The sequence below is a fragment of the Halichoeres trimaculatus genome, unplaced genomic scaffold (assembly GCF_033239565.1).
Source record: "Halichoeres trimaculatus isolate MK-OKI-2021-1 unplaced genomic scaffold, fHalTri1.1 fHalTri1_scaffold_20, whole genome shotgun sequence".
Classification (NCBI taxonomy): domain Eukaryota; kingdom Metazoa; phylum Chordata; class Actinopteri; order Labriformes; family Labridae; genus Halichoeres; species Halichoeres trimaculatus.
Genome location: NW_027437198.1, coordinates 16,616,606 through 16,634,673, shown reverse-complemented (window position 1 = coordinate 16,634,673; position 18,068 = coordinate 16,616,606). Strand labels below are relative to the sequence as shown.

The window sequence follows — 18,068 nt, the reverse complement described above, 5'->3', positions numbered from 1 at the left end:
TCAGTGTTTGTTTCATTGTCTAAATTAAACTAATTAAATCTTACAGAAATAAATATGAGCTAATATGTTATTAGCTTGGAAATGGTTTTAGCAACAACTTAGCTCAAACTACGGTTAGCTAATGAGTGGCTAATTGTGAACATTAAGGAACAGCATAAACTCTAGACAGCACTAGCTTGTAGTTAGCTGTCAGCTAGGAAGTGGTTGAATGCTAACGATGCTGATGTCAGCTTAGGATTTAGCAGGTGTGTCGTTTAGCCGTGAAATGAAGCTCATTGCTCCTCCAGATTCTTATTTACTTACTTACTTCTTATTTTTTGAGAAGAGAATAATTGTGTCCCATTTTTGACATTTATATGACTTACACACCTAAATACAGCTTTTTTAACATGGTTGTGACATCGGAAAAAATGGCCGCAGTGTAAATAATCTAAATGTGTTGCCTGGAGCCACATAGGATGGTCAACAAATGTGCTAGAAATAAAAATACTGATTGTTTGGCACATTTTTCTTATTCTTTATGCATCACTTTACTCAAAATATTGTATATTTTTAAACTATCTTTATATCACAGGTTTGTGTACTGTTTGTTGTTTTGCTTCCAGGCCAGTACGCCTATATTAAGTAACACTTGCTTCAGGCCTGGATAATCTGCACATCTAAAAGGTTTCATGAATATATTAATTTTAAGCAGAGGCATTATGTAATAAAAGCTGAAAAAATAAAAATGTGATTCTCCGCTAATCATTTCTATCCAGTCTCCGAAGCATAGTAAGTATGTTACATCACATCGTGGAAAGAGAACGAAATCTTAAACATTGGTTTAAATAAGTCTTGAAATGTGACCAATGTCTTAGAGTTATGGAGAACTTGCAGTAATGTGATTTAAATGTACTCATAAAAACATTTTATAGCTGCTTTTTGACTTTATTTTGCGGGCTCATGTGCTCCTTCTCTTTCTCTCTCCTTCAGATCATAACCATTTGAACAACGCAGCCCTGTCGCCCCTGGGTCCTGCTATGGCCTTGTCTCACCCTCATAACAACCTGGGAATTGGCTTTAACAAGTACACCTCCCTGAAGGCTGTCGGTGAGTACAACCACACACAAACACACAGACACCAAGCGCACACATACATACACACACCTTTACGGCTGCTGCTGCTGTGTGTGAGCATGTAGAAGTGGCTGATGATGTGGTATAACGAGGCCGGTAAACAGAGCAGGCCAACTGCAGAGTCAAGTGAGGGTAAACAGCATACGGTGTAAACAAACCCTAACCAGGATGATGATGGATTCTAAACGTCTCACACAGTGAGCGGGAAATGGGTTAAAGGAGAGCAAGCACCCATTAGGATAATGAATCAGAGTCTGACTCATCTGATCACGCTGATTCATGATTCATGTCTGAGTGCTATAGCTGCTTTTTTATATACATCACATGAGATCACAGCAGCCATGATAAAGAAGTAATAACAACCCAACAGCAAAGCCATGTTTCCACTCATGTGAATAATCTGATACTGGGACCCAATTAAAAACACAACAAAACACAGGGGTGTGTAAAGCAGGTGGAAAAACTATTAACGGGGCCCTTGAGTATCTGTTGGATGCTTCAGTGGAAGACAGATTATCTGGTATTAAGTAACAAAAAAAGAGGAATGAGATTGGTTCCAAGATAGTAAAGTTGTGCCAGGGTTTAGCTTGACTTAAGTTGTGTAGTTCTTCTTTCGAAACCATTTTTCTTTGGACTTAACCACCAGGCCAAACTGTCACCCCTGTATTGTGCAAACCACACATTACAGTAATTAAATCTGGTGTTGTGGGTGGGTTAGTCATCTCTCAAAGCGTGACAGGGTAGAGTTTGATGAATCCAAAATCCACTCATCTTCTCAAACATGCTCTCCTCTTCTCTCGCTGGATGAAAAAGAAAATAAGCCTGTGAGTCCTGACTGTGTGGACAAAGTCATGGCAAGGACATGCAGCACTTTGGAGAGGATCTGCTGACCATGCTCACACTGAACCAGCATGAAGCTGGACCAAGCTGCATTTACATCTTTATAATACAGTTTAAATTACAGAATTCACATCTGTTTGTTTTCTCTACAATACAAGAAACAAAAGGTGGAGCAGAGTGAGCAAGCTTTAAGCACAAGTCAGGTAAACAGGATTAAGATACAGGAAGGAGGATGGGTCACACAGGTCAGAGTGGTGTGTTGGTCCAACTTGTGCCAGGAGCAGCAGGAGTTTGGCACAAGTAGCTCTGATATCTTTATCTTCATTAATTGAAGACAGGTAAAGTGAGAGTGAGAGGATGCAGGGGAATACTTTTAGCGCAGGGGTCTAAAAGTGTAAAGCAGTGAGCCTCCCTTCAGAGTGCTAACAATAAAAAAATGAATAATATTCTCTGAGTTTCTACCATGAAACATTTGAGTATTTATCCTGAACATCCATCCTAATGCAGTCTTCCACATTTTAGTGCAAATGGGTAAGATTTAGATGAATTTGGGTCAATGCCTATTTGTGCATTCATTATTAATTTTAAATTAACATCAAATATTTAAATAAGAAAACATGACAGCTCTCTAGCCAGGAAAGAAAGCATGGCCACTATGGCAACAAAGAATAAAAGTTCAATCAAAATGCAATAACCAAAACATAATTCAACTAGAAAAGCACTCAGAGGGCTGACATACGCCAAGCATGTAGTGGTTCTCACGCAACACTTCAGTCCTACTTTAATGTTATACTTCCTTTCTGCAGACTGTCTGCTACAATTAGGTGTTGGTTGCAGGTTTGTACGATAATTTGTTACCTGACAGTGTTGAAAATTATGATAACCCAGTACATATTTCATATTCCAGATCTTAGTATCCAGAATATTGCCAGGATCTGGATCGTACTTTTACATCTGTCAGAAATTATGGTGACCTTGTCTTGTTTTGTTTTGCAAAGCAATCCGACCATTTATCGGGGAGTAATAAACACAAATGGTGGAAACAGTTCTATCACACAATGATAAAGAATCCTTTAAATAAAAATCCTGGATCCAGATGGTGAACTGGATCACCTTCAAAATTTGATCACTTATGCCATTTTAAATAATTTCTGAAAAATGTCATGAAGATCCTTTCATAAGACAACCTGTTCAAGACAAACAGACAAACTCCCAAAACAATAAACCACCTTGGCAGAGGTAATTACGCATAAATCATATATAGAGCTGATCTTAGCACCTACAAAAGTCTTCTTAAGCTGACTGTTAAGAATAGATTTTTCATTTATAGCAGGTTACTAATTCACAGTCAACAAACCACACATTGTGGCCTTGGAGTTTCTGGTCAAGGAAAAGCCCAGCTTAAGATATACATCGTCATTGCAGAGCAAAATAGGAGGGTCTGAGACCCCTTGATTGACACAAAAGACCCCTGAAAGCCTCAGCTTCAAAATTTGGGTGTGTGTCTTGAGAAGAAGATTTAACCATACGTCAGTTGGCTGGTTTCATATGTTCACATGCATGTGTATGTGTGAATGTGTGTGTCCTGTAGTTGTGTGCTCTCAGTTTCAAACATGGCAGAGTTTGCCCCCAATGCATACACACAAACACAAACACTTGAGTGCACACAAAGAGATGGGCCGATCCGTATAGCTGACGGAGAGTCAGGAAAAATGTTGTCGTAAACATGGCACACTGGTGATCATACTTTCCTTTTTTTGTGCTATGTTTTTGTGCCAATTCTTGTTCCTCCCCTGGAACTCTTTGGCGCCCTCTGGGGGAGGTGTGCCTTATATTTTGAAAAGCACTTTTAAAGCCTAGACCTTATCATTTGAGATTAAACATCTTAAAGCACATTCAGTAATTGAAATGGTTGTTCTTTTCATGAAATCAGAAAAAGTTTCCATGGACATCCTTGTGTTTCTGAAAGTACAAATTAAACACTTGCTATTTTTGCAGTTGCTAGATTTTTCTGTGTGCGCTTTGGGTCACAAAATGATGATAAACTTGCTATTTCCTGAGCATGCATGCTTTGGATGTTGGGGGTATAAAAGATGAAGCACTCTGGTATTTTTTTGAGCAGGAAACTGTGCATACTTTTGTTGGGAACCCTTACAGGATGTTGAGTTCTACTGCAGGCTGTTATCCCATTACAACTTTTTCATTTTAGCCTCCTAAACTCTGCTGCACCTTTATACCATTGAATATTTATAGTAACGAAAAGGAACTCTTTAATTCTGACTTGGATGATCAAGCTTCTATGAAATTTAAGGCCAAACTATGTGGACATTTTGCCCTCACTAAGGTTGGGACATCAGGGCTTATGTCAGACTGCTGGATGGAGCAAATAAGCTGTGTCCTGTTTTTAAAGACAAATTAAAAAAAATAGAGAGTGAAACAGCATGAGCAGATGGAAAGTTTGTGTAACGGAGAGGAAAGCAGACAATGCTGTCACAGAGGAGCCTACCGTCAGGTGCTCCTGCTGGCAACATGTGTGGAAACACTCGAATGGACGGCAGCAGCAGTTGTTGAGGGAAAGAGGGGCGTGTTAAATTCATTGTATCAAAGTCGGCCCAGATTTTCCTGCCCAGACGAGAGATTTAAGCCAAATTTTCTGCTGCTGTGGCTTCAGACGCAGAATTTTATTCCATAATGGAAAGACAGACATAACTAAGAGCTTCTACAAAATCCTGCACACACAGTAAAGTCCAGGTTTCCTCAGCACTCAGTCTGTCACTGAAAGCCTCTCAAACATGTGATCGTCATTATCATGAGGAACAGGCAGTGAGTGCAAGCCTCCGGAACCACATGATACGACACATCAAGCAGCTTATTCTGTTTGCAGAGACGGTATGTTAATGTGCTCTTTGTTGCAGGATGCTTGGCCCCTGCACAGTGCACATGTGCACGAATATGTAGGTTAAATCCATAGGAGCAATTGTAGATGTGCAAACATACAAATGTGCTAATCCTCGACATGTTTTGCATCATTTTGCAAAATTTTAATGAAAGCAAGAGAGTTTCCTGCACCCACCCTGCGTTCTCAATCGCCAGTTTCTGCAGGTCTGAGGGATACTTTATAAACCTTTAAGTTTCAATGTATTAAAAACTTGTTCGTAAAGGCAGATATGTAATGTTAGGATGGATTATTCATTCTGAATTGCAGTAGGATAGTATTTAATCCACTTGGGGCATTAGCCTGAGGAGGCAGATGACTTCTGTTGACTCTGTTTCTCTCCTTAAGAGCTGCTGTTGAAGCTCCCTTCAGTTACACAATAGACCCTAAATTGAAGTGTTCAATAAGCAATTACTGAACGGTTGTAGTGTTGGACACCTACTAAAGTGTGTGAAAATGAAACCACTCCTGCAGGCTGAGAGCGTTAGCAGGAAACACTGGTTTCAGTCAGTTTAGCCGGTGAGAATATATCAGGGATGAAAGCAGGAGGAAAACAAGCCTTTAAAGTGATAAATTTGCAGTTTGAGTTTCAGCCAGACAATGAACAGCTTCTGTTCACAGTGTTTATCTCAATACTGTCCAAAGACTCCCGCAAACAGGATAAATCAGGGATACAGCTGAAGAATTTTAATGATGTACACAAAGAGCTATCATCCTGAATCTGTAACAAGAAGACGAAGTCAAGAATCCAGGGAGTGAAAGCATAAAATGCAATGACAAGGCTTTCACAAGCAAAGACTACACCACTACACTTGGTTTCCTCTCGTCTCTGTCACACAATCATAAATCCAACCTTTATCCAGCTCCATTCACAAACCTTCATTACAGGAGATTAAACGTACCTGCAGCTTCATCTGCTTTGACATAATCTTATTTGTGCCCTCCTGCTGGGACTGTATGATCATATCAGACACGCAGACAAACACAAACACACTTGATTATAAACAAGTACTTCAAGCAAATAGAAGCTGTGAACTGTGATAATAAAGGAAACAGATGTAAGATATCAGGATGAACGAGTTCTTTAATTTAATGAAGAAAAAGCATGAAACAAAGGAGATAAAGTCCCTCATTTTCCTCCAGGAGAAAAAGCTGCAAACAAGGTTGTTAGTGTCTTCAGGGCTGAGTCATACAGAGAGGTAGAGGCTGGGGGGAGGACAGGGTGATGACCAAACAGCAGAGTAGAGTTCCACTCAGAGAGTTTGTGCTAATCTGAGTCGACACGCCGGACGCGCTCTATTTTTATTCTCTACAAATCTCCCGTTTTACCCGACACGATCCCCGAGCAATCTTCTCGATTTTCTGTCTCTCTGCTGCTGCTGCTGCTGGTGTTTCTTCTTACAGAGTGGTGTCATGATACGACCACAAGCTTTAAATCAAGTCATGAACCTGGTTGCAGGATTGTACAGTTTTCTAGATGTTGACCCAACAGACTCCCTCTGAATGTGTGGGGATGTTGGTTTGTGAGCAGGTGAATGTTTCACAGAAAAACTTTAACCACTTTCCTTCCTTTCTTTCTCACCTTCTATCCAGACACGACTCCAAGAGACTACTACAAGAGCTACCCAATGGTGGATTATACACACCGTCAGTCCCCGCCCACTTTCCAGCCAATCAACTTCCACCCAAAGGACAAACCCTTCCTCCCACCACCTGACATCCATGCTCCTTTGGCCATCACCATCAACACCTCCCAGATCCCCAAACCCAAGATCTCCAAGACCAACACCCACCCGCTCACATCCAGCTCAGCCTTCAAAGCGTGGGACCCCAGCAAGAGCCACATCCAGCACCCGGTGGCCACCCACATGGCTCTGCAGGCGCAGCCACAGCACCATCCCATCCAGCAGCAGCAGCACCAGCCGCTGCACCAGCAGAACAGCCGGCGCCAGGCGTACTCCAACAAGAGGCAGTTTAGCATCGAGACGCTGCCCGAGCTGTTCTCGCAGCCACTGGCCTACAGTCACTCGCCGCACATGCACCCGAAGCACAAGGGACTTCCGACCAACAGCAAGACAGAGGTCACTGTCTGAACGTGGTCACGAAAGTGAAGGAAACCAAGCGATGTCGTGCTCAGATATCTCATATATCCAAAGCCTTGATGGCGAGAAGGGAGCAGCAGGCAAATATCGTGTATAATCTAATTTTTTTCACCTGTGCATTTTCCTCATCATTGACACACTTCTTCTACGAGTGATATTTGTGTACTTTTAAAATCCACTGGATGAAAACAGCAGCGGAAGATAAGCTGTGAAGGTGGAGCAGCAGGTGTCGGCTGTGACTCTTTGAACCAGACGGCTCTTCTAAATAATTGAGAGGCCTCTCGGTGTGTTGGCACAGATCTCTCCTTCTCCTTTGCACCTCAATGACACTCTGCACTGCTCTGTAGCACCACCACACCATGCACAAATGTTCTGATTCCACACTCACAAGTTACCCCAAAAAGCAGCCTGGACCCTTTCTGTCTGCTTCTTGTGGGCGAGAGGCTGGAGGGGGACTGTTTCCCCCAAGACTTCGGCTCCCCATCAGCAGAGACAATGCTATTGTGTTGTCAGCTCCCATTGCCCTGCAGCCCCTGCACAGAGTGAGATATAAGCCTTGCAATTCATAGCAGAGAGGAGGGCGTGTTGGGGGGTGGAGGGTGGTTGTTCATCTCATTCCAGGGGCAAATGAGAAGAGAAGGATCTCAACCGTGTACGCACACACGCTTCACACTTGTCAAAAACTACAGAAGGCTCCCTCAGCAGTGTCAGAGACCACAGGCAACCCCCACTGGCACACAAGTAGACAAACACTTGCGTCTCGTCTCACACTGATCCTCAGAAACTGGGGAGGAAGCAAACGAGCAGGCTCCCCTCTTTGGTATTTGTAATGGTTTGTCAAGCTGCTTGTTTCAGTCACCTTGTCTTGTGTTGCTCTGGATGTTGAAGAATCAGAGGATGTGTTCAGAAGCCGTCAATGCATTTAGAATGGATAGTCAAAGTCACTGCAGTCTCTGCTCTACCTTAGATTTGTTTAAAGCTGCACATTATTTCAGGTATTTAAATAAATAAAGGGTCATATTCAGCATGTGCGTTCTCAAAGATCCAGTCCGCTTACGTAAAGCAATAGATGCAGATGTTTGCAAAGATATTTCATTGTAGGGGTTAGCATTAGTAAAGTAAGTGAAAACACATTTCCCAGCATGCAAACCAACAGCTGCAAACAAGTTATTGTGTTTACAGATGCAGCACAAACAGGTGAGGAAACGGAGAAGCTGAAACCTGTAAAACTTGACCTCTGTACGGTATGATTAACGCTAGATAAAAGTCGGCCATATTGAATGTTCAAGGTGGATTTTTTTGTCAGACTCTGAACTGAGGCTTTCAGAAAACTTAGGCTGAGGTTGCTTTTGCAAATTTGTCAGATGGGGCTTAAGATGCCGGTATTAAGGTCGGGATTTAATTATAACAATCATCCAGCGCCAATGTTCCAGGCATCAGTCAACAAATTAAATTTCACTTGTAGCTCCCAAAATCTCTCGCCTCCACACCTCCTCTTCCCCCCGCACCGAAGAGTCCAACAACCGTGCTGACTCACTGATTGAATTCACCTTCATTTGTTATCATGAGGACACCAGCTCTGCCGCAGTGCATATGCCTGGCACATGCTATTGTGCATGGGACAGGTGGTGGAACCTCATCAAACAGACACGCTCGGCTCAGTGCAAGGTTGAATATTTTTGGTTTAAATTGGTGGGGACATATATTCTGTCTCTTTTGTTTGCAGCATCATGCAGTTTTTGGGCTGAAGTCAGGGGGGGGGACAGAGCGGTGGGATGCTGTTTCCAGGCAGAAAAACCACATGACCGAGCCAAATAGTGAATGAATGCTACTTACTGCAAGACGTTTGAACCCTAGCATGTATGACAAGAGCCTGCAGAGAGTAAAGGAGATGAAGCAGCAGATTTAAATCTCTACAATTAATGGTCTTTCTTCAAGATTTTATGGTTTAACCCAGGGGTAGGCAACCTTTTCCATGACTCAAGCCACTTTAATATACACCTATGCCCAAAGTGTCAATACTTACCTCTTTCAGGAAAACGACAGTCAACAGGAAAGTCTCCTTGAATGGTTTTCCATGCTTAGCTGTGCAGTGAGAAAAGGTATAACCTCCAAAGTTTTGAATGTGTTGCTCTGTTTCGCATATTGTGCTAACCCTGTTTTTGTGTTTGGTCTCAAAAAGACGCAGCACACTTTCACAGCAAAGGGTGCATATCGCTACCTCCAGCAATCTCTGGCAATCTCTGGCAATAAATTCATACTCTGTTGTCCAGCTGTGTTGGAAAGAACGACTGGATCTTGATTTGTTTCCCTTGATAACGCTGCTAAATGGATGGGATTGCAAGCTAGCCGACTACCCTCCCAAGAGATTTGCGGTGATGCACATGCAAGCCACATTCGGGCACTTGTGTTGTCATGATTTAAATTTATCATTTAAGGTTATATATTAAATTTTTATGTAAGGAAATTTAAAATGTGCTCAATTTCTTGTGAAGTGTTGTATAGAGTACAACACGATACTTTTATTATTTATCTATTGGATTTATTTTGTCCTCTGCCTCACTGTAATTGTTCTCTGTATGCCAGCATAAATAGCCTCAGTTGCCAACTATGGCACCCATGCCCTAGGGTGCCTACCCCAGCAAACTCAAGATATCTAGAGCCTCTGTGTATGGGGCAGCGATCCAACCCTTAAGGGAAATCAAAGCTTCATTGATAAAGTCCAGACGCTTCCCTGCTTGTCTTAAATCTATGAATGATCAGTCAGTTCCTCATACTTCCTTCAGAGTGACAAGAATCGTCTGCCAGAGGTTTACCTCGATGACCAAGGATGCCAAGATGTCAGGGAATATTGACTGAATAATATATAAAGTAGAGTCCTCCAGGGAGACAGCGAAGGAGAGCATTAGCAGTGACAGACAGACTCATATCAATAAGTCCTCTGCAGGATGAAAGTGTAAGGGTAGATCTGCTCCATGATTTCATATTTGGAGAAACTTATTGGCAGGAAAGTTTCTGTGCATGCCGGTATTTGTAGGTTGATTTTCTAGCCTGTTCTTGCAGCACTTCCTCTCTCTCACTTCCTGTCTTCCTCGTGTCACTCTCGCTCTTTTAATTTCTCTTTTGAAGCGTCTCTTCTTCCCGACCTCCCTCTGTGCATCCACGTCCATGGAGGTTTGAGCGATGAACAGAAAGCTCTCGTCTGCTGTGCTGTACCCAGTGCTCCGAGCTGTTGGGTCCTCTTACTGTAGCATGTGTGTGTGCAGAGAGTGAAGTAGAATTAATGACAGAGTCAGTCACAGTGAGGCTGGAGCACCATCTTGCTCATGATCATGCTCAAAAGGACCCAGACAAAAACAAGCTCCAGCAGACACAGACTGGGGCGTTAATGACCAGATGGTTCAAGATATATAATTCACATCTTGAGAGCTGTTAGCGCCAACCAGACTACCTGAAAAATGCACCAAGTGGATTTTGCATTAAATGAATTTTAATTTTTCAGGGTTTTTTTTTCCTCCAGTTAAAAAATGTCAACCAGATTCCCCAATTTGCATCTCAATTTCATGGAGCAGCAAGCCTGCACAAGCAAATAAAAGTGAATGCCAGCGTTAAACTTTAACGAGAGCGAATAAATTAGCAACATAATGCTTGTTTGTAATGCTCCAAGGGTTTCACCACTTTACCTCTCCAAGATGTGAAAAACCTGTAAGGCAAGCTGCTGGGAGCTGCTGGCACGCTTTTTGTAATAAGGGATCAGCTCGGAAGGGGGATCATAAATACAAAAGCATCAATGGGATATGCATGATGTGAATATGCATCAAACACATCTGTGCTTATGCTTCGCTTTGCGCCGCACAGAGTGAGAGGCAGCAAGCTGCAGCAGGTTCCTCTTCGTCTCCTCCCTGTCACTGTGACTCCAACTGGGTCACGTCATGTGAGAAGTTTTCCGGCCTCTTAAAGCCCTTCCAAAATGTTTTCTCTGAGGTCCGCCCTTAATCACTCATAAAGCATTAGAGGTCGAGGACAAACTTGGACCGACGGCAAGTAAACAAGCAATATACGTAAAGCAATAAGCTCCTGACAGTCCTCACCCTCTTCTTATCTCTTTATTGGTCGACAGGGCGTCCTCCTCTCGAGTTTGGGGGTGGCTGCTAATGAGGGTTGTGGCTGTTAGAACCAAAGGGAGAGCTGAGCTAAAGGATGGGCTCTGCAGGAGGCAGGAGATGAGAGCGAACAGAGAGCAGAGTTGCATGGACACCACTGTTAACGTAATGGTTGTTTCTGTATTTGATTTCTTTCCCTCTCTGATGAGCAGCTTTCGAAAGCATCGTGTAGCTGAATTATTCTGAATTGCACAACCTTGTTAATGTTGGGGTTGAGTCTTTCATACTCTTGCAGCACTGGAGGTGAACACGAGGGTAACACTAGCTCCGGGATGTACAATTAAAAGATGGGAGTCTACGGTTAGTCCTTTGGGACAAACAGAGCCTGAGGACAGGCCACCAGCAAACTCACAAACAATTTCCTCTCAACTATCCTCAGAGCGTCACAGCTGGTGTGGCTCAGCAGCACTGTGAACGGCTCACTCTCCATCATCTGCATATGAGGTGTCACATCACAAGACACAATCATGCTGCTGTGCTGGAGGACTCTGTCAGTGTGGGCTTCCTGCGTCCTGGATGGAGTATTTTTTTTTCTTACATGCTGGATGGACTTCTCTGACTCCCTTCAGGCAGACACCGCCTAAAAACAGACTGCTGGTGAACACGAAACTAGACTCTGTCGAGCCTGAGTTTTTGCCTCTAAAACAGTGTAAATACACTCGCACAAACACACACATACACACACACTCACAAACTGACATGACAGAGCTTCAGAGGTGTCTCACTAATTATATCTTTCATACAAATATCCACAACTTTGTGGTAAAAGCAGGACCAAAAGCCTTGAATCAGGAGAAACTGAGTACACCTAACTGATGCTTCAACATCCAAAAACAGGGCGAATGCTAAGACTGTTTTGGATCATCAGCTTAGCGTGCGTTTACTCAATCTCCCCTGATTAACGACAGACTATGGCATCACTCGCTCGACTCCGAGCTAACTGACTGTTGTTTGTAAAACTTCTTCTCTATAAAAGAAACAAGTATTCTACCGCAGGTTATCTGGATGCAACCTGGTAGACATACTTGGGCTCTGTGATCCCTAGCAGTATATAGATTATGGTGTATGGTTCAGTTCTTTGTTTTTCTGTCGGTTTGTTTTTTGTACTGTGTTTTTTCTGTCAAAAACAAACAAACAAAAAGTTTCTTTGACCAACAGGAAGTGCTCCAAGATTTTACAGTCATGGCTGCTTCAAACCCCGTTTAACTTCTTGTACCACCAGAGGATGTCAACTGTTTAAAGCTTGTGATCTTTTGAGTTACATTGTAAGGTATACATGCACTCATGTATTTAATGTTAAAAGATATTGCATTGTATCCAAGTGCTTTGCCGACGTTAGCTGAAAGACGAGAGAAAGATTTTATTGTAAAGCTTTTGCATCTGCAGAAAATTGAAAAAAAAAAAAAAGTCATGCTTTGTTTCATGATAATTTTTAACAGGCAGCAATAGGCTGCCTTGGATTGCTATGTACTACTTGTGTATATATGTATGCTGTACCACTTGTCTGCTGTGAAATTTGTTGACTACTCAGCTTATATAAGGGCTTTTTATAGACTTAAAAGCAGACTGGGCGATCTAACGTCACTCTGTAACTTGAGGCAAATTTCTCTCTTTTTGTTAAAGGGTGAAGGGATACTAAATGAATTTTCATGCATTCAATATGCTCTATACATACAATTTTGACTGACTTACTGAAATGTCTAAAGGCACTCATATGAAGTTGGCCCATGTGTCCTGTTTGAATAAATCTTTCAAGAAATAAGGCGTGTGGTTGTTGATTAGAAAATGGTTCAGTGGCTTTTTTTTATTTCAGATTGTTAAAAACAAGCTATCAAGGTAAGCTAACTAGTTTGGGCAACCCTCAAGTTCATTATATTCCACTTCAGATTTTTATTAAACCACAAACAAAACTATTAAGAGTGTAGTTGCAAAGGGGTGGAAAATTTCCAGAAATTTCCAGAGGAAATTAAGTTCTGGAAATTTTGAAATATTCTGAATTGTGTTATCAAAACTTACTTCACTTTATGTTGTCCTCAGGTGGTGCCTTTAATGATCTTGTGCTGTGGCCTTAATAGCCAAGCAATAGCATAGGTATTTAAGTAAGCTTGCAATAGATCTGGTTGTTTTTGCCAAAATTATGCTACAATATACGCACCCTCGCTATGTAATAGTTACTCATTATGAATTCCCAGTTAACTCCCATAAATTCCTGTGGGAAGTTTCTGGCTTAAAAAAATTCCTGGAATTTTGCAACCCTAATAAAGAGAGAATAGCAAGTTGCTCTGTCACTATTTTTTTACAAACTCAGTTAGCCCCTCAGTTTTTGTAGTTACTTCACAAAGATGTTCTTTGACAGCATTAAAGCAGCTTGTATATTTTTAACTTCCTGTGTTGTGAAGGAGTTAAGAAAATGGTATCAGCAAAAAATCTGCTTTGAGACAGTCACATTTTAACATTAATAAAGGGGACAAAAAAACGAAACAAAAAAGGACCCAATATGGAGCCTTGTGGAACACCGTTTTGTGTATTCTAAAAAGTAGAAAATAAACATAAAATTGCTACAAGGTTTCCCATGAATTAAAACTTTAGTTCTGCACAGCTATGTAATGGCAGCAAATATTTTGAAACATAAGCCTGGCCTCACTATTTTTTGCTGATGTTTAACAACCTGACACAGAAAAATCCATTACTGAGAGGGCAAGACAGCAACAGCAGACGCCTCATGAACAAGCTTCATTTAACAGTTTTGGGGCTTGTCAAAAAAAGCATTCAGGGAAATAAAAAGAAAGAGTGAGTGAACTGAGAAGGGGTGGAAAGTGGGTTCATCATGAGGGTAAACTCCGACACTTCATCACAAAACAACCCCTAACAGCACAGAGGATATAAGAAGTGCAGGATTATCCAAAATGTTGAAGATCTGCTTCAAGCTTTCATTTGACCCAGTTAGGGAACTCCCAAGCTTGATTTTCCACGCATTCTGCTTTTAGGTTTACTGTTTAGTGACACAGATCAAAACAGAAAGAACAGAAAGTTACAAAATCTAACAAAATACAGACGATATGTTTGGAGGGATGAGTACGTGAAAGTATGAGAATGTGACAGAAAAAAGAGCACCATGCAGTTTCTCTTTCCTGTCATTCCCCTGAACTCAGCTGCTTCACGGTAGGAGGACATCTCTCTTTTTTCTCCATCCCCACTTTCTGCATCACCCTTCTTTCCTCCCCTTATGTTTTTTTTTACTGAACACAGCCTCCAGTCTGGATCTCCCAAAGAGCCGTGTTGCTACTTAATATGTTCTGACATCATCTGGGATTTGGCTGGATGTGTTTCCTGTGGCTTATAAGCGAGCTGGCAGTGTGTGTTTTTAGAGCCCTTAAGTGTGTGTGATGTCACCCGACAGCACGTAAAACCTCTCACGTCGGCCTGTTTCTCTGCAGCCTGTCAAAAGAGCATACACACACATTCACAGTTTGCAGGAGAAGGCTCAGTCTGAAGGCATTAGGAGCGGTAAAAAGCTTCTTCAACAGAGTGGAGTTTGGTGGGATAGATGATGAACATTAATCGTAAGGGTCAATATTTTTGCTTTATCATTTAGGGAAATCATAATGAAGAGCAATCAGTGTATTTAATTGGCTTTCTCAAAATAATTGTCTCTGTCTTGGCACAGCTACATCCTCGCAGCAGGATCAATACTCTAATCCAGTTAAGAATGTCTGCACAGTCAGAGGACTCTATTTATTTTCAACCCTAAGACTGCGTTAAAGGCTTTTCAAATGAATCTGTTAATTACTTCTGACACCGGTAATAGGATTGCCAGTTTATTCAAGAGGACAAAATGACTATTAGAACGATTTTTTATTATTTTTGATGAAGAGAAATGCTACAAACCAGATGCAGAAAGAGAAGCATCGCTACTTGTGGTGAGGAGGAGTAGGGAAGAGGATGGGTGGGGTGGCATGAGGATGTTCTGAGGTGATACAGAAATTATTTTTCAAGGTTGTATTATTCAGTGTCCAGGTTGGGCCACCACCAGTCCACAAACTGTAAAAACGCCCCTGAGGCTGAATCCCAAACACTGATGTGCAGCTTCAAACTGCCCGCTCACAAACAACACTCCTTTAATAGTGTCCATTTAATGCACATGCCTGGAAGAAATGGAGCAAAACAAGCATATCTGATGAGCTAATCAGAAAACAATGTATTACAGGCATGAGCGCACAAATGTTTAAATATGAGCTGTGCAAAAGAATTAAAAACAATTAAGACAAAAGGGTCATGTTTATCACACATGGTCCCAGAGAGAGTCGACCAAGAGAGGCTACTTCTGCACACACACAAGGAAACAAAGGAAATGAGAGGTGCAGGGGAGTGTTTGTTTCTGCAGGCAGATCCAGCTGTATGGATGGATTTATTAAACACTCCTCATATTTGTGCTGCTCTACTGTTTCTAGTATTAGGTGCCTCTTTATTTTTTTAATTTCTTATTTCATTAAAACTTAATTCTTGCAAAAATATCCAATTTAATTTACTGTGTTTTTTTTTCTCCCTTTTGAGTGATTGTGTGCCCTGTCCTCTTTGTTGGTTCAGTGGACGGTCTCCTGTATCGCAACACTAGAGCTGCGTTCTAACCTTAGCCTAAAATCCACAGGGATAAATCACAGTGTGAGGCAGAAGTAGCATCCATACAAAGAGAACATCAACAGACAGCGTTTTCTTTTTGTTTTGTTTTTTTTTGTTCTACTCTTGATACAATGATTCATGCTAGCTAACTTAAGCTCTTTCCATCTGGTAGTAGTAGATATCTCTTCATGTTTGAAGACTTTCAATCATCTCATTATCAAAAGTAAACCTCTGACAATCATCTTGCACTGTCCTCTCAGATCTCGAGATGTATATCAGTCTTAATTTAAAAAAATACACCTGGATTGCATTAAAAGCTGCTCAAAAGTTGTTAACTGCACTCATGAAGTTAAGTGTATAAAATGGTATCGTCAGCATAAAAATTAGACTTTGCATCAGTGGCATTCTTACACCAATAAAAATGGGACCTAATATAGAGCCTTGAGGGACACCAGTTTGCATATTCAAACAGGTCGAAGGTACATCAACCCCTTCATATAGCTTCCTTCAGCTTAGATAGTTTTCAAACCACCAAACCTGAAATTTCCTCTTCAAAAGAATTGAGTAGTCTGCCGTGTTAAAAGCCAAACTGCAACAACATAGTGCTCTTTGGAGTCAATGGCATTTTTATGATCATTTGATATCTTTATTGCAGCCATTGTTGACTGGACAGACTCCAGGTCAGGGTTTGAATCAAATTGCTCTCCACATAAAAATATGAGAGTACAAACTAAACCCGAGGTCCAGCTTCAGCACTCACGCTTCCCTTGGAAAGCCTTTGAACCATAGTAATGGTCACTCAAGTATTTAAACCCATCATTTATAATTAATAACTGTTAACATTTATTTATTAGCCTGCTGCAAGAAAATGCCACCACAATGACAAAACAAAAAGCAGATAAACTCGTTAGCCGGTGGGCAGCCAAACCATAATTGAGTAATATTGCCAAAGGTTTCAGCTGTCCAAAGTGCCACTGGGCATTTGTGTGGGCCGCTGTGTGTGTGTGTGTTTGTGTGTGTTTGTGTGTGTGTGTGTGTGTGTGTGTGTGTGTGTGTGTGTGTGTGTGTGTGTGTGTGTGTGTGTGTGTGTGTGGGTGTGTGTGTGTGTGTGTGTGCGTGTGTGTGTGTGCGTGTGTGCGTGTGTGCGTATTGTGCATATTGTGCGTTTGTGTATTTGTAAGTGCAGGCAGGGCACTTGGCATCATCTCCAGCTGTCATAGATGCCACTGTTCATTTGTGTGTCTCAAGGGTTTGGACCAAATCCATCACAGAGCAAGAGAGCCACAGACCATGTCCACAGAGCCCCTCTCTTTCTCTCTAGCTCTTTCTTTCTTTCTCACTCCCCCCCCCCCCCATGGGGGGCATCAAAGAGGCTGAGTATCACTGTATAATGTTCTTATTCAGGTCAGAGGACACTGGAATATTGCATTACCATTACTTACTCAGTTATCTTGCTACTACTGATGCTTGAACTCTGCCTTTAAACATTAAACCTGTCAGCGACATCAAAACAGAATATGTGGGACATCATCTTACCAATTAATTTATTATGCAAAACAGAAAAGGGAAATCTTCAAATTCTATGTAGCTTTTTTGATTTATAGTTGTTACACAGGATTGCCTTATCAGGGAGAAATTTAGGACGATACCAATGGCCGGTGTATATGAAAAATATGTATCATATTCATGAGAAGAAAAGTCAAAATTATGAAATAAAGTCATTATTTTGTAATAAAAAGTAAAAGTTGTAAAATTGTAAGTCATATTTATGATGTAAAAAGTAAAAACGTATAAAAGGAACTCATCACTATGATATAAAAAGTCACAATTCTGAGATAAATGGTCATGTTCCCGCACGTGGACTGAGATTTTGTTTTGGATACCTTTTTGCCCCTTTACTTCTTGTGAATAAAAAGTGCTTTTGTTATAAGATTTGTGCATTTGGGTCTTCCCTGCCAATCCCTGTTATAAAAAATAAAACTATGAGATAGTATGACATAAAAAAGTTATGATAAGTCAGGAGTTTTTACCTCTAATTTCAACTTTTGTGCTATCTTTGTAATTTATCATCCCATAACGTGTGACTCCCATGGTTAATTAGTAGGAGTTATATGTAGTACATTTGGTGCTCATGTTGTATGCTCCAGTCTAGTGTAGTATGCTAGTCTGAGTATTGCTATATAAGGACAGCCATCTAGCAGGAAAATATATATATTTAAAGATAAAGAAAAAGAGGGAAGCTAAGATTAATTAAGGTTTATACATTTTATCCAGCCAAGGAATAGTCCCTCC

General features: G+C 41.3%; 1 protein-coding gene across 2 annotated transcripts in view; it reads left to right on the top strand.

The window, feature by feature from the left end:
* Positions 1-12,918, top strand: part of LOC141809464 (protein shisa-8) — an 88,354-nt gene extending 75,436 nt beyond the window's left edge. For both annotated transcript variants that reach the window (XM_074696501.1, XM_074696499.1), the window contains exons 4-5: positions 973-1,089; positions 6,485-12,918. In XM_074696501.1, coding sequence (XP_074552602.1) covers positions 973-1,089; positions 6,485-6,984 — 617 coding nt within the window. In that variant the 3' untranslated portion in view covers positions 6,985-12,918. The remainder of the gene's footprint in view (positions 1-972; positions 1,090-6,484) is intronic.
* The last annotated feature ends 5,150 nt before the right edge of the window (positions 12,919-18,068 follow it).